Source organism: Montipora capricornis, chromosome 12, assembly GCF_036669925.1.
Source record: "Montipora capricornis isolate CH-2021 chromosome 12, ASM3666992v2, whole genome shotgun sequence".
Taxonomy (NCBI): Eukaryota; Metazoa; Cnidaria; class Anthozoa; order Scleractinia; family Acroporidae; genus Montipora; species Montipora capricornis.
The window spans coordinates 2,355,387-2,380,041 of record NC_090894.1 but is presented as its reverse complement, the minus strand read 5'-3'; the positions used below and the strand labels follow the sequence as shown (position 1 = coordinate 2,380,041).

The following is a 24,655-nucleotide window of genomic DNA, read 5'->3' as shown; positions in this document are numbered from 1 at the left end:
GAGAAGCTAAAAAAGTACGTCTTTATCGCTTGCAACATTGACCTACTTTATTATTCCATGGTGCACAGAGCACATAATTGATCAAGCGACACGTTTCAATCGTCTCTCCGTGATAGCCTCTTGAAGCGTAAACAGTACTATTGAGCCAATCAAAGTCCACGCTTCCCTTTGTAACAATCGCTTGTTGCCTGATTCGGCGTAGTCTGTTTGACATCGAAGACGGAATAAACTCGACTATGGCCAAAAGGAACATCGAATTTTGCCTCGTCTATTGCTGTCAGTTAGCCGTTTTCCTGACTCTTTGCTGGGTGAAGGTGGATTCACAGTCCTCGTACTTTGAGCGGTTAAAAAGAGCAGTCACAGAAGCACGTTGCACTGCGAACTGTTTAACTCTGGTAAGATAACCATGATTGATGTTAAAAAAAAAAAAAAAAAAAGAGAGTAAAAAGCTAGGGAACGAGCTAATATTTTGATAAGACTGCATACCCTCGACTCTTTTTAACTTCTGCACGAAAAGATTAATAATCGTGAAACCGACTGGCTATTTATTCCAGCATTTACACATTTGTGGAGACATTTATTTTTGCAAATAATATTGTCAATGCGTGTTGTACAACTTTTAATTGGATTGCAAATTTCAGTTTACTTGGGATTAGTTCTTTACACTCGTTATTTATTTTAATATTGTACTTTTCATTCACTTAGTTTACTGATATTCACTCAAATTGCGTGGACGTAAAAGCTACAATGTAGTTTACATGATCTTAAATGATCTGCTACTTCACAAATTGTGACAAGGAATCGACGAGTCTCTTCAATCGGCTCTACCCCCTATACATGATTCGCAAGACAAGTTGATGCTATTTGAACGAGGTTCGAGAGTTGTCGACACATACAATAATGTGTCCACTTCTCCTTTTTCGCCATAGTTGTTTCGTTAATAACAAGCAAAACACTTGTTTGCATTGGTTATCGGGGGCCGATCTAACTTTAAGTCATGAGCTATATTTTCTCCTAACTTTTTTTCGCTGAAAATAATTTCTAGTTTATTCTTCCAAATTATAGCCAAGGATTGCTGTAATTTCTAAGAAGTTCATTTGTGGTTTAATTTTGCACATTTTCTTTTAGTATTGAAAGCGTTTTGATCTCTTTTCTACTCTTCGCCCTGTGCAAGGGAATCATTATTAAAAGAGTTTTAATTTCCAACATGTAGCATCAAACTAAAGAGCAACCGTGAAATAAACAAAGCTAAGTCTTCTTCAAGAGGCTGTCGAAAGCAGGGCTGACGATAATTAAACCAAAAAGAAGCATTTCCGGTCCGGAAGTTAGTTTATATTCGTCATTGATATATTCGTGACCAAAAAAATGCAAGGTAGTGATGTGCCTGATCATTATGAAGACTGTAATATGTAAATTACTCTGCGGTTTTGATCTGCATGAGCGTCATTAGCAGACAGATTTCAAAAGAAAGATTCCCAAACAAAAAAAAGTTGTTCCTGTTTGTTCTTTGGTCTCTCTTAGCGAAAGCGTATCATTCTAGTATATTTTGTATATCACTGTGAGTCACGCGAAACTAAGACAGAAAACACGCGATACGAAAAGATCTCAAACTAACCCGGCCCCGTTTCGGTCTGCTGTAAAATACACGTTTTCCATAGTTTCTTTTTGTGGTTTTGAGAAGAGGAAAAACACCTTTTTTTAGCTAATGACGTCAAAGGGGCCTTTGAAAATAAATCACTTTAGTGTTGGAACAAAAAGCTGACGTAGAATTGCCGTTTTTAGCACCGCATTATTAAGCGTGCAAAGACAAGGCTTTTGCAATTATCTGGTTTTCTAGAGCACATGATGAAGTTTGTGTTTGGTATACATATACTTCGTCATGGTAACAAACTTCGAATTTAACTATATTTTGATTTTTTCAATTCCTTTACGTTGCTAGCTCTCTCGACCCGACCCGTGTGTGAAAGTAAACGGTGCTTTTAGGCCAAGTTCAAGGGCAAGCAGGTGGCTCGACGCAAACATTAAAGAAAACCTTAAAAAAGAGGTGGAATCGATAAAAAGACAACGCTTGCTCCATAATTTCAGGATTTGTGGTCAATTCGGAATGTCGTTATTCCGAATTTGTATTGGCGTTTACTCACGAAACATGAATCGTGCTTGAAGAATTTTCAATTTAGATTCGTCAAGAATCTGGGATCCCGGTTTTCAATTGGGAATCCAATCTCTACATCCGAATAATTCGAAGAGTTTTTCGACGGATACGGGATTGCTCACGTAGAGAAGATCTGCTTCAGTTACTGAATATTTTTGTCACCTACTGTATAACATTTTAACAACATACTTGGATACTTTTTTTCTCCGCGATACATCTTTAAATTCGATTGAGGGAAATATGCAATTCAAAGCTACAATAGGGCCAACATATCTGCACGATTTTACGTTTGCACAAAATCAGATGTTTCCGGATTCACGAATGTTCAAGATTAGTTTTCAATGTATTTTTCCTGATTCACGAGGTGTTTGCATTACAGAGTATACAGATGTAATAGTTTACAGCAGGCTCTGTATCTGTAAGGGGAACAAAGGATATCTAATTAGTAAATCTCAGTCATAATAAGCAAGAAAAAAAATTAAAACTCAAACTGAGTAAATATATGGTAAATTAAAGTGAGAATCTAATAAATCGAGTTCGCGTTGTATTTGTGTATTTGTTCACTCTTGGTCTAAAACAAAAAAATCTTAATTTGCAGAGAAAGTTAGCGAACTTTACATTTGTAAAAAAAAAAACCTTGCGACGTATCGGCTAGTCTTTTTTTGCAAATGACGTTGATTGATCCAATAATCCATAAAAATTATATTTTACCCACATTTACACTGGCAAGTTTTCTTTGATGCGTTTTCCTGGAAAGTTTTCAGTGGTAGTGTAAATTGGAACATATGACGAGAGTTTCCATGATGGCACATGTCCCGGCCTTTGCCAAAAACATACGTGCCAGTTTTTGAAAGTCGCATGACAAGAAAAAAAATGGCAAGATCGATATTTGCTGGTGTAACTATATATAGAGATAGAGCTAGTCAAGGAAAACGTGATAATGTAAACGTGACTCATGTTCGCATTTTCCTTTGTCGTAGCCTCACTTCCCTTTTTCAAGCAATATGCATGAGAAGCAAATTCAACACCAGAAGTTATTTATTTATTTATTGCTTATTTGTTTCTTTATTGATTTGTTTATTTATTTATATCTTCAGCCGTTATCAAAATAAATTCTCTTTCTCGTTTTTCTCGAGATACAGAGACCGTTCAAAGTGGCATAAATGTCAGATTTAGGCCGGAATCATGCCAGACTACCTACTGAGGTGTATCAGTCGACCATAAAAAAACTACTACGAATTGTTGGCAAGCGTTAAAAGTCATCAAAAGCTTCATGCATAATATGATGACCGATTGCATTATCGTCCACAACGTTTGAGAATTATTACTAGTTCTAAGATCTAAGACAACTAAAGTATCAAAATAATGGATTAAGAAAAGATAGGATAATTGACCTTATGATTACAGGGTCCCCAGTTAAGGATTTCTCAGTTGGGGAGCAGGGATAGCGATGTGGCCTAGGTTCGATTCTGGACTCGTGGCCATATGTGGGTTAAGTTTGTTGTTGGTTCTTTATTGTTATTATTATTATTATTATTATTATTATTATTATTATTATTATTATTATTATTATTATTATTATTATTATTATTATTATTATTATTATTATAAACTGACTTAAATTTTGTTTGTTTCCTTCTTGTTTTGCAGTACGGAGGCCAAAACAACGCTTCAGAGAACGTGTGTGAAAGCTCAGCATGCCAAGAAGTGAGAACCTGCTGATCACTAGTTGATACCTGCAATCTATTAGTTTGCTGATTAGTTTCATCAGTTGAAATATAGTTATTCATTCATCCATTCATTTATTCCGATTCATTCATTCATTTAACAAGAAAGGGAGCATGTTATGCTGAACGTCTGCATTTTCTATTTCCTGTGCTGTAGTTATTCGTGGAAATCAAGTTTCTAACATAGTTTGATCATTGATCAATGCTGTTTTGCACAGCAGTCCAGTTTCGAATTAATAAACACATATTAGAATGCAACAACAACAACAACAACAACACTTTTTGATGTCGTACTGACTATATAGCTATGACTAAGGCACACTATGATAAACAATTATGAGAGCTGAAAGGACGGAAAATAATGACAAATTCTTTCCCTTCAGGACGAGGTTACCCAGTATAAATGAGTCCGTTGTATTTTTCTTCAGCGGTGTTAACTACAGTAGTTTACAATTGGGGAACATTAATTTATCTATTCCATATTTTTACAGCCTTAAACAGAGTTTATCTCGGGTATTCTAAGTGTGAAAACAATGGATATTAATTCCAGTAAAGCATAGTTCAGTCCCAAGAGTTAAATATTTAACTCAATTGCACTGTTTTATCTCAAGAACCCTCAAAACGTACTTCATTGGGGGTTGGTGAGGTGTGCCAGTCCGGATGAGGACATTTCATAAACCAGTGCACAGCTACAATACCTCAGAGGACACAGCTTTAATTCTATTCAGACTTTTTGAGGCTTTTTACCTTATAGCAATAGCTTACAGCCTACTACAACTAGGAAAGTAAATGTTCCACACTGGGCTTGTATATAACGGAACAATTTTTGCAGCGAGAGTCATGCACTAACATTCATCCAATGAAATGGCTTTGTTTTGCAGGCGACGAGATAGGAACCTGTCGCACGGTTGTTTTTTCCTTTTTTGACCCTTTCTATTTCTTTTTTTTGTGGGGGCATGAATTCATAACATTATTGATATTCTTAAACGAAACCTAGCGTCGTCTACTCAGTTCACTAGAATAGACGACGCCGTGCGATGGCCTTTCCGTTTACGAAAGTTGTCAAATTCTCTTCTGGTTCTCGTGAGCACATCCACCTGTCAGCGGCCCATCTCAAGTGGGTAGCTGGACGTCACTGTTGCTCTTGGAAACCAATCCATTGGCCTTAGCTAGTCATTGTGAAAATCTCAAACGATATTAATGTAAAGATGTCTTACTTTTCAGTGTCTGCATCCATGTGACAAGACCTTTGGCAATGAAACCTTGTGCATTCGAAGCTGTGTAAGTCGCACCTATAATCAGTTAACTGAGATGGGCCAATAGTGGGAAAAAAGAGTTTAGATCCAAAATGAGATGTTACGGAAGGAGCGATGTCTCTTTGTCCCTTTCCAAGTGTCGCCCGATCGTCGCTAAGTTGTTCGGTATAGGTGGGAAATATATTACTTCGTTGATTTGTTTAGTATTTGTGATTAAGTTATGTCAACACAAGTAAATAATTCTTTCCTCTCGTTCTGATTGGTTGATTCGGTAATGATTGGCGAAGTACTATTTTCCTCTGAACAAGTCAAAGAGAAGAAAAATGAAAAATGGTTTCTTCAAATCTTGATCTTCTCGGTAAGTATTCTTGTTCTGAATTGTTTTACCTGATCTGCGTTTATGCTGTTCAACCAAAAAATGCATAAAAATGTAGTTCAATTGTGTATCAACATTCCAGGAATAAAAATTTTCGTGAGAACGTTGTGGATGTGCTCGTGTCCTCCATACGGGTGGTTTTCACATTACGTCATTACAATTGCCGCCATGTTGGTGGACGAAAACAAAAGATCGCTCATTAGCTCCCGCCAGCAATTTACATTGCAGCATTGTTATCTGTGTCTCCAAAGATTGGTTTGCAAACCACCTTTAACCTCAAATTTGGTCGTTTCGCGTGGTTGTCAGGACGACAACGCTTTAGAAATGTACCAAATGTAAAACGCAAGTGCAGAGCGTGCAGTGCCATTGTTTTTGTTCATTAAGGTCCGTTTTAAACGTCGCATTTCACATGTGCCGAATCTAATGCAAATGAGAAAAATGTATTGTTTTCACTCGTTTGCATTAGATTCGGCACATGTGCAACGTTTAAAACGGGCCTAAGCTTATTTATTCATGATGTTCTCATAGTACTTCTGTGGGACGTTATAGAATCCACACACTCTTTTGGGATATAACCTGAACTTGCAATTGACCAACACATGTACAACTGGTCTGATAGCTCAGGAATCCTTTGCAAGCCTAAAAAATACGTAGTGAAACCTTGGAAATACGTAGCCTTAACTGCGGGGAGGGCCTGCTTTGGTGCGATTACAGGATACCCAAATCAGGACATAAGTCGAAAAGGAGGTCTTCGTGCTTGGTTGCACCTAGTGGGAGTGAGCGCGTTTGTTTTTAGTAGTGTAGCAACTCTCATGACCTGCTGCTCACTATTTTGCAGATACGGAGGCAATTTTGGTTTCTATTGTTTCGACAGACATTATGGGATGCTCAGGGCAAATCAATATGTATTTTCCCGCTGGGAATCCCATAATAGCTATTTCAAACAACAGAAATCAAAATGGCTGCCGTATCTGCTATTAGTCTTTTGTTTTTGGTAGCGAACAATTACATATGTCACGAAAGCTGCTACGTACATCACCCTTGTTTTTAGCCAAAGGGGTTGAATAGCTAATTTGGTTGAATAGCGAATTTATTATTCGTCTTCCTTTGTTTCTCTTGTTTTTAGAATGCATCAAATAGCTGCAGAGCTAGCTGCACATTTTTAACGCATTTAAAAACGTTCGCGTCAGTCACAAAAAGAAATGGCCCCAAGGAACCAAAATCAGAAGCAGCACTAGTGGCAAAAAAGAATCTAACCACTATCCAGTTGAAGTGGGAACCGGTAAAGAATACCACTGGGACACCTGTGTACCTTATTAGAATGCGCTACACTTGGGATTTGCGAATCATAAGGCGTTATATCTTTGACCATGTATGTATGCCCTCGGCTCGCATTTGCACTATTTTTTTTGCATCTACGTGAACCGTAGCAAACTTAGAGTGCACCTAATCTCAAATATTTTTTGCTGAAATAAATATTTTTACCGATTGTGAAAATATTTTGCCGTTTTCAGTTTAAAACTCTAACTTAAGTTTGCCGTAAAATAGAAAGAAGTAGAGGTCGAGTTAGTGTGAGCTATCGGCCTATATTATTGAGCTGACGTTACAAACCTCTTAGTACATTGCAAAACTTCTTTCAAAACCGGAATGCAAGAAGAAGGCTTATAAACTGATCTCAGGGATATAATCATGCCTCTCACCATCTCGGTCGTGGGATCAGCGGTTTTGCCACATGAACGAGGCTAAGGGGTCATTTTGCATTGAAGTGACCCTTAAGCCTCTTTTGCATGTAGTTTTAAACAAAAGAAAATATTCCTGCAGGCTCAACTCCAATAAGGACCATTTTGTCAATTTTATGCAAGTCGTGCATGCAGCTTTGTTTTCGAGGTTGAAATTTGACTTTTCCACAATAAAATGTTTTGAGGATAGGGGCACTTTGATATGCTTCCAGCAAAAAAAAAAAATCTTGCATCTCTAGTCGTTCCAGGCTGAGGAAACATTTAATTTCTATTATGAAGTTTCTCTACGGAGCACATGCACGCGATTCCAAATCTATTCCAAATTTATTCAAGTGTCGTTCTCAGAAAATACGAACTTTTTTACTTTTAGTTGTAAACACAACAACGAGGTGTTATTGTCTACGCCTAACAGACATTTAGTAATGCTCTTGCATAGGACATAAAGCCCACAGCCCCGTTTAATCACTCTGGTTCTACAATTCATACTTCCTCAAGCAGCATTAATTCCAGATCAGATAATTACCTAACAGCTCTTGCATTACAGTTGCAAGCCATAGGCAACACTATACAAAAAACAACCATATTGATTTAACTATAAGTGTATAAATATTATAGGGATCTTCTCAGTGCTAACATACACGAATTTTAACAGGATAATTTCGTACCTAGATTTAACTTATGCGATACGTGAAATTGCAATCCTGTTTCCCATTGCTGAATATGTTTTGACTCGGAAAGGGGTCTGGTCAGATCATGTGTATTACCGTTGCGGTCAAAACGCATGACCTGCTCTTTCTTGGTCAAAGCCTTGAAAATTTTTCCTCATATCCACAAATTGTAACGTTTGTTATCATTGACTAGTTTCTGTAAATAGAAGATATAACGGCATATTTTAGTGGCCACATGTTCATTCTACGTCATCCACATGTCATGGTCTTATTTCTTTTTCGCTACAAGTGTGTTTGTTCTCCTTAACTGGCAGTGTACTGAAAGAGCCTGATTTAGCACCTCTTGAATTCACATGATTTTTCTTCAGATGTTATTCGCCGATACGCTTCGTCAAAGGTGTCTGAGGGCCAGTTCTAATAATATGATTCTTTTTCTTCATTGTGCTAACCTTGCCTGCTTCGCATCACTCATATGTTTCTGTGATCCTTCCGCTATGTTCTCTTTTTCCTATTGCTATCGCCAGACCTCGGATATTCATGTGGCTTATGGGTCTTCATTGCTTAATTAATACTTTCTTCAAATACGATTTGATGCCACAAAAAGTAGCGTTTGAGGTGCGAGCGAAGACAATGGACACCTTAAGATCAACGTTTACCGCCGACTGCAAACCACGGTTTCAGGTTTGCCGTTTGCGGTATGCCTCATTCGTGTATTAAGAATCGCGTGATAACGACGCTTGGTAACATGTTGCATTTCAACGTTGTGCAACAGTTGTCGTTCAAACCTTGTAAAAACAAAACTGTTGTGTTGTTAATATTAAAATTCATATGAAATGAAAGAAAAATGTTTTTTCTGTATATCAGTGCCAGGCATACGTGGGATCACAAAATAAAAAAAAAAACACACTTTTGAATTTACGTGACATGTTTTGATGTTTCAAACATCATCTTCAGCCATAGTGAGTGTAATATTAAAATTTTTACAAGATAATTCGAACCATACGAATTATCTTGTAAAAAATTTAATGATACACTCACTATGGCTGAAGATGATGTTTGAAACATCGAAACATGTTCCGTAAATTCAAAAGTGTGTTTATATTTTTCAAAATATTAGTAACATGACTTGTGCTATCCAGACGATATCTCTATCTTTTTACATAATTTTTTTTGCGATCGACAGGTGTGACCTTAATCTTTATTTCTCCATGTAGGTATTTACAGTTCCCCGTGGTAGCCTGAAGATCAAAGAACTCTGTGTTGACGTTCCAAATGTTGGACTGCCAGGTCGCTATAAGTTCAATGGCATATCTTATGACTTCCAAATACTAGTTGTTACTGCAAACTCATCTGTCAGTTATGGAGACCCTACCATAGGGACAGGTAAATTATTGTACTTGTAACTTCCCCAAGACTGGTATAACCCGTATTGTGAAAGGCTGTTTACTTTATTTTATACTGAACTTTTTACTGTTCCTAACAACGAGGAGCGCAGGATTGACCAATCTTAAGATCTTGCACGCGCAGGTTCAAAAACTTTGGTCGTCTTGCACGCAGCTAAAATGGTTGTTCATTAGCGAGATCGCGTTCTACCATACCCTGCGGTCGGGAATTGCCAATAATAGTGACATTACGCAAATAGGTCGTCGACAAACTAGAACGTCGAAAGTTGACAGATTCAACTAGCGGTGACGATGGCTCTCCCTCTTCATGGTCGGCAAGATGGATATGAAATGTCCAAATTTAAACTTTTTCAAGGCTAGTTTTCAAAAGCAATGGAGGCACCAGCGCAAGCAATATACGCAACACAGTAGCGCTCATTATATAGTGTCTTTTGTCAACGCAAAAGTTGCTGATTAACGATTCAATGCACCGGCGTTTTACGGTTATTTGTGATTATACTGTCATCGTTAGTTATGACCATGTTGGACAATTTAGCTCGATTTGATTAAATGTAGTCCCTGATACTATCCCAGATATAACGCGGAGCCTGGTGACATTCTATGGTTAATTTACGTTCGTACCTCAAGAATGTATTTGAATGCCTTTGTGAATGCTTAAAACTCCAAAATAGATTTAACTTGTGTGTGGGCTGTGGCATTCGTAATGGCTCTTTCGGTACAATTTTATGAAATTTCTAAAACAAAACTGACCATAGATTTCTGCTGATTTTTTTTATTGATCCATGAAGATACCGTTCTCCGCAAAAAATATGAAATAAAAATGGGAGTCACTGTACTCGTTGAGGAGAAAATAGCCATTCCTTGAAAGGATAAAGCTTGGCGTCCATAAAAATCCTCCATTTTATCAAAGCGTGCGCCAGTGATGCAAGAAATTATGCACGGTAGGGTTGCGCAATGCAAAACTAAGGAATCACCTTGTTCACCTCTTGCGGAATAGAATTTGAACTCACAAGTCACCATCTCCTAGTTGGTTTGATAGCTCAGTTGGTAGCTAGAGCAGCGCAGCGCAATTCGTGTGCCATTCAAGCCTTGGATTTTTTCCAGGCTTTCTTTGCATCCGCTTCTGCTTAACAGTGACGTTTGCTTGTGTTTTTGTTTGGAGAAAAGACACCAAACGAGAAAATGTCAATTATAGCTTGCGTACACGTCTTGACCTGCGCGTATGCTTGTGGTGCAAGTGAAAACCTTGACCATGCCACTGGACGCGAACACACGATGATACGTTTTCATTTTTCCTGCTTACCATCAACGCTGTCTATGCTATTGTGATCCCCGGATACTTGGAACATATTTTATGGAAGAATTATAGAAAGATCATTAAAGTGGAAATCATTACAATAATGGAAAATATCATTCTTGGGTGTGGTCCTCCATATAGTTTACGTTGTCTTCGCTTAAGGTTCCTAATGAGTACATGAACTGAACTCTTACCTGGGTCCGTGAAAATGCCGTGATGTATTCCAAGTATTGGAGTGGTACACCTACTGCAACAATGGGCGTTGGCTCCTGACTTGTAGTAAAACGGCCAAGTCAAGAAAATCCGTGGTAAAGTTTTTTAAGTTGCGTCTTAATTTTCCAGATCTTCCTAGGCCAGGACCAGTGAGTGATATCACCGTAAGGAACATTATGTATGATAGTAACAAAGCGTCGGGAGCTAAGCTAAAGCTTTCTGCATCATGGAGTCCACCGACAGGTAAGAAGATTTGTCTTTCATTGGTGAAGTCGCCTTGCATTTTATGTGTCCATGACAAAACGGAAAAACAAACAAACATCAACTTGGTATTACGGCTGTAATAAAGCAGATTAATCACTGATAAGGCTCTTACTCGAAAACCGTTTTATCTCTCGTTGTTCTTGAATTTCCTTTGATGAAAAGGAAAGTCAAAGAAAAATGGATGGCCTTGAATTGTTGCTGGGTCTCTACTGAGACCACCAAACAAAACAAGTAAGTAATTTAAAACTAACCTGAACCGTGAAAAGAATTTAAAGAACACATGTTTCTTTAAGAAAACGAAAAAGAAGAAAGCTTATTTACACCAAAGTAACCATAATTAACGTCGACAACTCGAAACAGTAATTCAACTGACAAACCTGAGGTCGACGGTGCGCTCATTTTGCTCCCCCCTTTCCATCAGTGCTCCGTTTTACGGGTATTTAAAGCTACTTAGCCACACGGAAAGGAAAGAAGTCGAAACAAGGATGCGAGATCCGGGAATCGAACTCAGGACCTCTTGCACCAAGGCCGCGCACTAACCGACTGTGCCATCCTTGCTCCGTTGTATATTTTCCTATGCGGAGAACCCAGAGAAAAACCTCCGAGAAAAACCCTTTCACCGGTACAGCATCCCTTCTTCCCGTAACCTACAACACTGGATATTCCCAGTTAGTCTCTTTTACAGGTATCAAGGCCACACCAAGTTGTTAATATTACCAATTCACCAACGGATAATGCCTTCCCTCTCAGAAAACACCATTGTCTACCCCAGTGTACATTATTAAGTTAATAAACCCTTTCCCTTTTGCTTCGCTCCTCAAATATTCATTTTTCAGAAAATGTCTCGACCGGGGACATTATCAGTAGGCCAGAGTGGGGTTAATTTATTTGACAACTCGCCCTCATTAATTTGCATGTCACGCAAAAACCGCGCGTAAAAAGCCAGTATGATTAATTTTGGCTTTGTTTCTTTTTGACACGGGAAATAATCACAGGACAAATATCGACGCAGACGGGTTATTTCGGTTATTACACCACAAGACGTAAAGTGGCCATATATATTTTTTTCATTTTGGGTTATAGCATCCTATAATCCTCGTGATCCATGCAATTGTACATGTTGTGTTCATTTGCCTCTTCTCTTTTAATATTCTTTCCTTTTATCTCCTTTATTCATCAAGAAGACGAACGTGTCATTTCCAACTATGCTCTGGTGTGGACCACCAACGATCAATGTGACGGTTACAAATCGTCTGCTATCGATATAAAACTTGCAACGACTGGTGGGGTAAGAAAAAGAAAACCACTTTTATTTTCTTTCTGAAAAGAACACAAATGATGTTAGAAAAGCGCAATCTAATTTCAAAATGCTATTAAGGGGGCTCGAAAGGGTTTTTCGTTGCTATAGTGTTTGTGAAACCATGAACGATACCGAAGAAGGATATTTCATAGTGTAGGCAAACTATAAATATCTTTCCAACTCTATTGTTGGGTAATACTTTAAGGGTGCTGATGACGTCATATAGGTTACCATGGCAACACGCCGGTACCACAAAAAGGCTATCTAAATTTCAGCGTTTGAAAATTATCTGACAAACTAAGTGGGTGACCTACCGTTTTTATTTCTTTGTTGGAAATTTCCCTAAATTCTTTAACTTCTTAGAGAGTTGGACAAAAAGTTAGCTAGTAGAATTTAAGACACACCGAAAAAGGGCTTTTTATAGTTTACAGAAAATTGTACTACATAATTTTCCCTGAAAATTTTTTTAGTTGAAGTGCCATCGTGAATGATACGTGCATGCAAAAAAATCAAGATAGGTCACCGAGCAAAATTTCGAGATAAAGACAATTTTTTTTTCGCAGGTTTTATTTCCCGGTCGCGGGATTTCACGCCTTATTTTCACTTCCGGTGTGTTGTGCGCGCTACTTTTTTTTGGCGTGTGTAGGTTACGCGCGCAGCTAAAAACCCTTTCGAGCCTCCTTAAAAGTATTATAGTCATCTCAATACTAATTACAAATCAAGTACTTTACTTAGCTCGTATTAAGCGAGCAGGAGGTCTGTATGGGCGAATCTTGACCGAGGTCGTGAGTACAGACCGAACGCAGTGAGGGTGACGTCTGTGCACACGACCTAGGTCAAGGTTCTCCCATACAGACTGACTAACCTCGGTTAATGAGATGTTTAGTATATGTCAAACAAGAACAATTTAATTCGTCTAATGTAACTGGTTTGTACTAACTAACATTTCGCTTGTTAACGGCGATTAGTGGCGATGAGCTTAACTTAATTGTGCCAAAGTTTGCTCGTACTCCTTACCTTTTTTGTCATCATGCTCTTTGGCACTGCCATAAACTTAATGAAACAATAGCTTTAGCACGTAAATAAAAACTCAATCCATTCATTCACGAGGAAAACTCAAAATTCAAAATGTTGGATGAAACTCTGTAAAGTATTTACTCGGATTTTTTATCCCGGTGCTGAGGACGAGGAGGAGATCATGGTCAATCATCCCGTATTGACACGTTTCATTGAGCGAGCATGTAAATAGTTGCTACGAAGTGACCAGAAACCAAGACAAAACTCAACCAGGGAAGACTTTCGTGCCGGGATGAATCACACTTTTTCTGCTGAAGTCTCAGGGAAACGTCTATGAATTCCGCTCATTTATGTTTGGTAAAATTTGCTTGTAGTCTGGTTTGAGCATAGTTAATCGAGGGACTGGTTATGAAACGTTAAGACCTATTAAAAGCAATCACTTTGTTCAAGGTTACACATGAGTAACAGTATAGAATAGAATAGAATAGAATAGAATGTTTACTTATACACGATAAGAATTAAAGCTAAAAAGCTTGTGGGGTCGTGTACTTAACAAAATAATTACTCGTCCAATTAAAAACTATTAATTATAACTAAAACACATTTTTAAAGAACATTCTTATAGATAACAATTCTTAAAACGCGAACTAAGTTAGAAACTAATGCAATCAAACATTAAAATTAAATTTTTTTACTTCTCCACTTAAAAACACGTGTAATCAGTTAATCTGTCCCTAACTGTCGCACCCGATAAATCAGTGAACTAAAGCTCCTGAAGTGATCATTTCTCCTGAGTAGTCTACGAAGTTTCTTCAGTGAGGTCATTATTACCTACATTTTTACGTGATGGTTAACAAAATTACATACCACTGAACCTTGATATACCAGTGAGTCTTTTAACAATCTAAGTAATCTAGTATTATATCTAGGTGTCGTGATGGCTTCTTGATCTCTTAGTGAATAGCTACATTCCCGTCTTTTGAATATGCTATTAATTAGACGTTACTTGCTCTATAAAATAGTTTAAATATTTGAAATTTGTAATCTAAACTGATCGTATTCTTTCCCACAACGTTGCGAACTTCACCAGATGCCGTATCTTTGGATAAGTTGTGGACAATATTTGCTACTCTACAGTGAAATTTCTCAATTAAATACAGAAGATCTGAATTTGTACACGAACCCTATAAAATAATACCATTCTTCTTAGAAGGTAACATTACACTAACATAGAACTTGAAAAGGACATGTTTGGGCAAAAACCTTGAGCGTTTCAATAAGTCTATTTTGTTTGCAAAGTTTTTCTTTAGTTCTAGCATATGTGGTATCTAAGTGAGCTTGTCGTCTACGATCATTCCAAGAAGACGACATTTTGTGACATAGCTTAATATCGATTTACCCAAAAGTACTGGAGGCAGTGGTCTTATAATGACTTGTGTACTAATTAACATAACTTTGCTCTTAGCCGGGTGAGGTGTTACTGTATTAAAGGCCTGGCCAAACGCTCGCAACATTTCAACTCAACATCTAGCAACATTGTTGGGCACAACATGTTGCGTACATTTGGCCACCCTGTTGCGATATGTTGCAACATGTTGGATCAAATTTGAAAACGGTCAAATTTTTCGTGCAACATTTTGGATGTTGCATGATGTTGTACTCGTTTGGCCACGTTTACACAACATTGATGCGCTAGGGCATGCGCGCTAGGTCTATTTATTGCGCGCCAGGGATCTGGAGAACATGAACATTGACATGTTGCGTTGAAAATTATAAAAATTTGCGTGCGTTTGGCCACCCCGTTCAACACATGTCGCAACTTCATGTAACAATGTTACTAGATGTGCCAGCGTTTGGCCAGGCCTTTAGGCGGTTCTCCAGGCACCATCTGTAGACCTCGTGTAGCGCTCTGTTTAAAGAAGTAATCTGCGTCTGCAGACTCTCCAGTGCAAACAAAATTTTCCTTGCCGCGGCTCCAAACAATAGGGTATTGCGCACAGATGTGATATGGAATTTGATTAGGAACAATAGGTCATTTCTTGATACCAAAAAACATTGGTACATGTAAAAGAAAATACTCACTATTTTTGCATTATAGTTTGCAACTTTTTCACCGCAAAACATTACCGGCCTAGATTCCGGTCTAGATGAGAAAATCTAGACCGCGGTCAATGTCGATTTCAGCCCATCGAATTCGTAAATTTGAAGTTCCCAGTCCTTGTGACACAGAGCCATCTAATAATAGTCTATAATAGTTGTCCGTATTGGTCTTTTCTTTTTCATCAGCTAAAGGGCAACTATAATTTTACCCCGATGAAGTTGATATCGTAAAATCAAATCAGTTTGATTGAACGCTGCGCAATTCACTGAAGTCTATTGAGTGTGACAGTAATAATAATAATAATTATTATTTTTATAATAATGATGATGATGATGATGATGATGATGATACCAATTATATCTGCATTAATTTCTTAATCCATTTTCTCTTTTATGCACACTAAGTCACCCGAGTAAACCGGCTGCGTGACAAACTAGAAAGGAAGACATAAAATAAAGAATTGTGGTCGTGATCGGAAACGAGTTTTTCTGTTTTTGTTGCACGCAATATTCGGTATCGTATTTTTTCTCCCTGTATTGTTAAGAAGAAGTATTAAATATTCTTCAAGGTCATCGTTGAAACATATAAAGCATCCGGGTCCTGGTTTTGATTGAAATGAAACCGTTAACAACAGTCTTGAATGTGAACAACTGTTCTGCTATATGGTTGGGTTATGGAATGTGGACTTTGGACTTCGGACTACGGAATGAACTGGATATTGAGGAAGATATTGCAACATTAAAAGAAAAGCACTGAAATACTGGGAATTATAATGGTAATGGGACTAAGTGGAGTCCAATTCGGTTTGCAATCATACGAGTGATTAATTAAATCGGACGACCGCGTAGGAGTGTGATTTGTTTAATCAGCAGCATGATTACAGACCGAATTGGACGACACGAAGTCCTGTTACCAATTGATCATAACCATTGCAATTTCCGAGAAAACAAATTCATTCTTTTTTTGCTGTCTAATGTTACAAATTTGTCCATTTTGAAAAATCCCCAGCTTGGTATGGTAGGTGGTTGATGCTATGGTTATTGTGATAAATTTTGTGATTTGGTGGATAAAGCTGAGTACAGTTCATGTGATTGGCTGATGTTACTGTCCGATTTCCGCCAACTTTAGAAAACTGTAATGGGTGTAATTTAAAAGGAAATCGGCGAGACATCCATCAAACAAAGTTTAGGCTACCCTTAGCCCCCTGTTTAAGGGAGAAAACTACAGGGGCAAACCATGCATGGGGGAAACCCTCGGAGAAAAGTGGAGAACCAACACAAACGTACTCAATCTCCTTTAACTCATCGCCAAGAGCTAAACATTGGCTACTATACAGGAAGGTTTGGGGTAGGGAGCTGAACAGCTATTGCCAGTACACTATTCCCGCTTGCCAACTTCTACCCGACCTCTTTAACGCAATTCCAAAACTTTGAATTTTCAACAAGCTTACCTTCTCTTGCTTTCATGCCAGCCTCAGACAAATGGATCTATTTACTTCAATGATGACATAATGAGATGCTATCCAACTTTAACGGTGAGATATACAGATCGCCTAAATTAATTTCCAATAAAAAATACTAAGTAAGGAAGCTAAAATTCCCTGTCAGGGTTTTTTGTGACATTGTAACTTAAGGAAATAAGAGAAAAAAAAAAACAAATTGAATATTTGAAAACTTTTGCAACATCTTTACCTTGTATAGAGTGTTTTCACGCACGTGATCAGAAGCCTTGTTTTTCCACCGAAACAAAAGAAAGCGTTTGATGATAATAGAGCCCAATTACCAGAGGATTAGTTGGGGACACCAACATGGCTGCCGTGACGTCACGTGAAAACACTCTTTTGATTGTCTCATTTATGGCACTTTTCATGTAGATGATAAAATTTCCTGTCAGTAGTCTCTGTTAAATTGTGTCTTAAAAGAATAAGATAAAATGATCAATTGATTGTTTTCTTTCCAGGTTTACACACTGAATCAATGCATCCCGAGCACTGGAACATCAATATATTTTGAATATCGTGGTAATGCGAATGCTCTCTTTTTCTCTAGCGTCTTTGCCTTGCTGCTGTTGTTATGGTTTTTTTTTCGTGCCAAGACGAATTCCTTTAAGCATGACTGACTATTCAAGATGGCGATTAACAAATAGCAACAAATCAAAGAGACGGAACCCCTAAGAGATTTCCAACACGAGAAAAAGAAATGAGGGATTTAAAAAAAACATTTTTGCACAAATTATCACACATATCTGTATGCAACCACGTTTGATTGGCAAATCGTGCTAAATGATCGCCTGATTGGCGTTGTCGGTGTAGTGAGGGGGAAACTACTTCCCTCACAGAATTCGAACCTTTGATAATCTGAATACACTTGTGTGCTCTACCTATGAGCTACTCAGATAAGAGTAGCTAGTAGGGTACGAAAGATCTTCATGTAGTTATTGTAACTGCAAGTATGCCTGTAAGTGTATTGAAGCCAAAGCCAAACGATTATTTTCTTGAAACAGTTTAGAATCCAATTGAGGCCTTACACTACTGTAAAATTGATGTTAAAATCGTTAAAAAACGTTTAGAATCCGAGCTTTCGCCGATCTACGGCATCATCAGGGATAAGAAAAAATATTCCGTGTAGGGCTTATATACAGATGTAAAGTAAAAGTGTGTGAAAAGCGAAAGAATGTGGGGGTAAAATGCCTAAAATAAATAAAGAGGTATGAATATGAATAAAAACGAGTGGTATCATTTAATGACCGAGTGTAAAGAAGATATGCTAAGTAACTCATAGAAAAAAAGGTCATCGAATTCGCTGCATTCCTCTCGGGAGTTCATGATAGGTTTGTACTTTCATATGTAAAACGCTTCGAGCAGTCGTAGATTCGCGGGATCGTTTTCTAGTACAATACTCTTAATTTCGATGCCTTTGTAGACCTTGTTTTGGCACTGAGAGAGGTGTTTCTTCACGGGGGAGTTGTCGTTGTTCAGGTGTTCTCTCACACGATCGTGGATAAAGCGTATAGTGCTCCCGATGTAATGCTGGTTGCAGTTGTTGCATGTGATTTGGGTAAACAGCATTGCGTAATAAGCACAATTTGGTGCCGGAGATAGGGCATTTGGCCCTCGTGCATGTCCGTTCTTTGTTGTTGTGAGAGAGGGCTCGTCTGAGAGTATATGATTTGTGTGCGACCCGAACTGGTATGCCCTCTTTTCGGAAAATGCTTGTGATTCTGTAGTTTAGATGTTCGGAGATATATGGTATCTTCAGGTACGACCATTCGGTGTTGAGAGGTCGGGGGTTTTCCTGGTGGTTCTGAGAGTGCTTAGTTTTGTTTATGATATTTTCGGGATACCCATTGATACGGACGACGTCGTCAAAAGTATTTTGATGCTTCCTGGCTATCGTTTTGGTAGAACATTTATCTTCGATGCGTTTCCGCTGATTACGAATGAAGTTTATCTTTGATTTTTTCGGTATCGCTGACTGGTGGTGAACGAATATTGGTTTCTTTGCTGTTTTCTTGTAAAATTCAAAGGAGCTTTTGCAATCTTTGGAGATGGTTACTTTGAAGTCAAGTAGTGATAGTGGGTGGCCACTTGGTGTAATTTCTGGTTTCTCGATTTCAAACTTCAACTTGGGGTGCAGATTGTTCATTGTAGAGTGGAATTGGTCCGCCACATCCTCACAGGTGGTCTGGAGGTAAGTGTCATCAACATATCTCTTGTAGGGGCTAATGGATAAATGTGAAGAGAGGGCAATGGTTTCGAGTCTGTCCATGAACAGGATGGCCAGAATAGCTGAGATATTGGAACCCATAGGAAGGCCTTCTTTTTGGCGGAAAACTTGATCATTAAATGAGAAGTACATGTTATTTAGTGTTACTGTGAGGACGTCCTTAATGTCTTGTTTGGCTAGGTGAAATATTGGGCTGTGAATTCTGTCGGTGGCGTTGGTAATGGCTTCTTTTATGGGTATTGACGTATACAAGGACACTACATCGAGACTGCATGGGTATGGTAGGGTTTTGTTAGTGGTAAAATCGCCGGCTTGGATGTACTTGATAAGTTCAAGGCTGTTTTCGAGATGTGCTGGAACGTCTTTCAGCAAAGGTTTGAGGGCGTTGGAGGGCAGCCATGAGAGGCGCTGTGTTGGTCCATTGGTGTTAGATACAATAGGTCGTATTTTAATAGCTGGGCCAGTTTTGTGTGTCTTGATGAGGTGGTAGAACCGGGGGAGGTCGGTATTTCCGGCGATGAAGCTCTTCCGGACAAAAGAGGGTATCTCGTTCTGCAGGCAAACACTTTTCCAAGTTGAGTTGACCTTGTTCTCGACTGTATTGGCCGACATGCGGGGTACCTTTTGATAGGTGCTGGAGTCGTTGAGATGAGCTAGTGCAACTCGTTTGTACGTGTCTTGCTGTATTACGCAGAATTCCGTACCTTTATCACTGGGGAGGCAGATATAGTTCTTCTCTTTGAGCTCTTTGATTACTCTCTTCTCTGCGTGGCTGATGTTCGTTAAGGGTGGCTTGAAGTTTGTGGTGGATCCTTTGGAGCTTTCTTTCGAGTTCGTCTTCAGATTCTGGTTTGTAGATGTGTCGTGACTGTGGATAGGTAAGGAAGTCTGAAGGTTGAAATCTTGATTCTCGAAAGTGTTTCCATCGTATTTGATTGGCTAGCCGATAGAATGCTATATTGATGCCCGTGATCGTGTGTTCGCTTATGCCATGGGAGAGGCTGAACTTGGGGCCTTTAGATAGGAGATTGACTTCCTGGGAGTTGAGGTCACTAGTGAGGTCGGTGACCAGATTGGGTTTGTTTGTGGTGACGTTGTCTGAGGAACTTGTGTTGTTATTATCGGTGCTGTTCAAGTTGGCGTTTTACATACGAAAGTACAAACCTATCATGAACTCCCGAGAGGAATGCAGCGAATTCGCGGACCTTTTAATCTAGAAGTTACTTAGCATATCTTCTTTACACTCGGTAATTAAATCATACCACTCGTTTTTATTCATATTCATACCTCTTTATTTATTTTAGGCATTTTACCCCCACATTCTTTCGCTTTTCACACATTTTTACTTTACATCTGTATATAAGCCCTACGCGGAATATTTTTTCTTATCCCTGATGATGCCGTAGATCGGCGAAAGCTCGGATTTTAACATCAATTTTACAGTAGTGTAAGGCCTCAATTGGATTCTAAAGTGTTTCATTTAAAATGCTACTGAAGGACAATATCCAACGATTATTTTCTTCTTCGTCGAATACAGGACCGGTATTTGATTAACTAAAAGAAAGTATTGATTAAAAGGAAAACGATAACGATAACGATAACGATAATTGTAATGATAATGAAAAGCACAGTCGTAATTTTAAAAAGCTCTAAGCTCTAAAATTCCTTTTTGTTTTTTCAGGATGTAAAAATACCACTAATTATCCTAAGGAAGAGTGCTACAAGTGTAAGTTTGGTTTAATTTGTTATTTTTCTTACTTTACACAATCTTCAGTTTTCTTGCTTTGAAATGAAAACAACAAGAACTTCAAAAAACTGATGACTCTAAGGAACGATAAGCAAACAAAGAAATTTCGAAAGGAAAATAACTGGTTATGATATCAACTTCTCTGTCAAACGCTTCGGATTATTTTTTTCGTAAAAGATTATATTCTCCTGTTTGTCACTTTTTCCCCAGTTATTAAAACAAAAACAAAAATTTACAACTCGAGTTTCAAAATTTCAGAAGGCAACAGGAATTTAAATAAGCAGTTATATCCATTTTATTGATAAAATGCCCGGGATGGGGATTAAAGGGGGGCAGGGGGGGGGGGGGGGTGCATTTCATCACATAAAATAGAGCTATTCTTGGATTTCACATGACGTCACGGCCGCCATGTCGGTGTCCCCAAAAAATGAAATGGCGGCCATGTTGGTGTCCCGATCCAATCCTCCTGGAATTGAAAGCTGTTATTATGCTAACGTCTTCTTTTGTTTTCGTTGAAAAACATGGCTGATCACGTGAGTGAAACCCCAAGAATACTGTCAATACCAAGGGAAATTTAAACAAACAAAAGACAAAATATAAAATACATTCATGTTGACGTGTTAGCCACAAAAGCTAAGATTTTTATACTCCGCTTGATTTGACCTGCACATGGATAGTTATATTAAAATGGCACCGTGCGCTCTTCATGATTTTGAAAAGCGTTTAGGACATTTTTTCCTGTGTATTTGCAACTGGATAACAATATAAACATTGTAAATTTGCTCTGCAGTTGATCCTCCAGACGCCCCGATAGAGGACAAACAAGTCAGAAATCTCACCTACCAGATTGTGGCCATGAACAACGATTACACATTTCACGCGAACCTGACATGGCTCCCGCCTGTCTACCCTTTCAAAGCCATCTCAAATTTTGAAGTATCTTTAAGAAAAGCAAACGCTCTCGATTTTTCTGAAATGGGGTGTGGTACGACAGTGGTAAGCGTTTATTCCAAACCGCAAATTGTATGTACTTGTTTATGTAATCAACATAGGGAAGAGGGTGGGGAAGTGGGAGGGGAGGGGAGAGTGGGTAAATGCTCACCAAACTGAGATATGCCAAGAGAGTTATTTCAAAATAATTGTTACAATCTGCTTTTGAGAAAAGAAATCTTGTTGCCATGTTAAGAGCATATCTCGTGGATGACAAAATAATTGCACAAGACTTTATATATGAAATGAGGACAAAGCATTTCCTCTACGGCTCAATTAATGTTCGTGACTGCTGCAACGAACAGATCTAAAAATCTTTAATTGGGAGAACAATGAATCAGTATCGCTGGGTTCATATCCCATTTAAGTATGAAAATTTTCAAGCTTTCCATTCGTTGCTCTCGAGAACGTTCGTCTGAGTTAGGGGATGTGCTCTTTTCTGTTCTTTCTTCCACCCTCTCCGTCAATCAATTTTCTCGTTTCTCCTTTTAGGAGACTTACTGCATTGTGGGGCCACTTTTACCAAATGAATTCTATTTTGTTGAGGTAAAAATGTTTCTTTTTTTTAAATTCTAATTACCCACTAACTATTGTTAACTCTCTTTACTACCTTTTATATTGCCTTTGAAGCTTGCGCGAGAGCAAACTTTGTTCATTTCTCTCTCAGTTGGATTTCCTTTTGCGAATATTGCCCTCTTGAAAGGAACTTAAATCTGCGAAACATTAGACAATAACACGCGTGTTATTCGCATGCGTTGACCATATCATATTAGGGAGCTTAAGCAACGTCAAAGGCGACAGTAAGGAGAACTTAACAATGCATATTTAGTGAGCAAAAACAATATAGCTTTGTACGCCCAACAAGTGCGTTTTTCACTTTTGTCCTTTTCTTTGCCGTCGTCAGCAAAACTACAACGTGAAATAGCCAAATTTGAGATTTATAACGAACGTCAGCATTTGAGGATAAATTTTCATTCTCTTCCCTAAATTAAGCGTAGTTCCGACCAGTATCATTTTTGAGAAACTACCACACCCTTGTCATATTAAAAAGGTTGAAATAGTCACGAAGTGATTACGATAACGACGGTGAATTTATATTTTGAGATGACATTCTCGTTGCCGTCGCCGTCGTTGCTTAACCTCCCTATTTATTTAAGAACCTATCGTTTTCCGGTGCTAGCGAGCTACTGTAGGTCCAATTTTAGTATGTTCGTCTGAGGAAAGAAATATATTAGTTGCCTCTAAAGATGAAAGGGACTGTGGGGTAAGCAACACAAACGGTAGCAGCAACAATAGCAGCAATATCAACCACGACAATAACAGCAAGAGCAATAGTATCAGCGGCAACAACAATCGACATCAGCGACAAGAAGAGCTACATGCAGCTACAGCAACTGTTACAGCAACAAGAACAACACTAATAATAATAACGAAAACAACACTAATAATAACAACAGCAACAACAAATACGACGACAACAACAATGACAAAAAAGCGGAAAGAACAGCAAAAACATCAACAAAAACGACAATGACAACGAGGCCGACAACAACAGCAGCTACAGCTACTGAACAACACCAACAACAGCAGCCACGACTATAACAAGCTAAGAGCAACAGCAATTACAACCACAAAAAAAAAAACAGCGGGAAAAAAAGCAACAAGAAATATAACAAACAACAGCTACATTATTAACAACGACAACATTAACAACAAAAGCATTAGTCGAAAAGAGTAGGGTATGGAGTTCCCGGCGTTGTGGTCTGGCCTTTACTTCAGCAATGTGGTCGGCTTGGCGTGATCTTCTGAATGGACTACTGATCGATGAGACCACATAACAGCAAAAAAGACAGTAGTCAAATTGAAGGAGTCCAAGTATTGAAACTGGTAAACTAGTTCGGCCTGTTTATCAGAAACTGGTAAGCGTAAACGTAAATAGCGATATCAACAACAACAACAATAACAACAGCATCAACATAAGCGACAATTATAACTTACAACAAAAGAAACAGGAAAAATAACGACAACGACGACAACAACGCGACGAATAGCTTCAAAAAAAAAAAAAAAAAAACAACAACAACATAAGACTTCCAAAGTCCACATTCGTAAAATAAAAATTATATGCGTTATATTCTCTTTTCAGGTTTTTTCATATTTTGAAGATGAAGCACCCAGAAACGTTGATAGAAATATAACAATTTTCACGCCTGGTAAGATTAGGTTACTATTGCCGTCCAGTACTTAGACTTCATAACTGAGATGATTAACTGCAAAGTTATTATATGATGAGAATCTTTTGTTAACGATTGAGCATCGTTGTACTTTTAGGGTGCGTTCGATTGACCCTATTCCGGAATAAGAACACGTAGTGTGATGATTTTAAGCGGTATGTTTGGCGTTTTTAAGCAACAAGAATAATGAAGATATGTTTAAAATAGCATTTTAGCGGGTGTTTGACAGGTTTAATGTGAATATCCGTAAAAACGAGGGATTTCTAACTTGTATTCCATGTTTTCCTATTCTGGAATCCGATCAGTCGAACGCACCCTTAATTTGGGAAAATGGAATAAACAAGTCAAGCAAATTTAGGGAAAAACAAAACTAAAGGTTGTTTGAGTAGAAAAATTCATGACTGGCGATCATGGTAATGATTGTAATCAAGCGAATCCAGAATTGT

General features: G+C 38.3%; 1 protein-coding gene across 1 annotated transcript in view; it reads left to right on the top strand.

The window, feature by feature from the left end:
* LOC138027544 (uncharacterized) overlaps window positions 1-24,655 on the top strand; it is a 46,723-nt gene continuing 22,068 nt past the window's right edge. Inside the window, exons 1-13 of the mRNA XM_068875090.1 lie at window positions 1-395; window positions 3,803-3,859; window positions 5,104-5,160; window positions 6,638-6,883; window positions 9,133-9,301; window positions 10,961-11,074; window positions 12,277-12,383; window positions 16,985-17,047; window positions 17,473-17,533; window positions 20,920-20,964; window positions 21,776-21,981; window positions 22,468-22,521; window positions 24,122-24,188. Coding sequence (XP_068731191.1) covers window positions 237-395; window positions 3,803-3,859; window positions 5,104-5,160; window positions 6,638-6,883; window positions 9,133-9,301; window positions 10,961-11,074; window positions 12,277-12,383; window positions 16,985-17,047; window positions 17,473-17,533; window positions 20,920-20,964; window positions 21,776-21,981; window positions 22,468-22,521; window positions 24,122-24,188 — 1,405 coding nt within the window. The 5' untranslated portion in view covers window positions 1-236. The remainder of the gene's footprint in view (window positions 396-3,802; window positions 3,860-5,103; window positions 5,161-6,637; window positions 6,884-9,132; window positions 9,302-10,960; window positions 11,075-12,276; window positions 12,384-16,984; window positions 17,048-17,472; window positions 17,534-20,919; window positions 20,965-21,775; window positions 21,982-22,467; window positions 22,522-24,121; window positions 24,189-24,655) is intronic.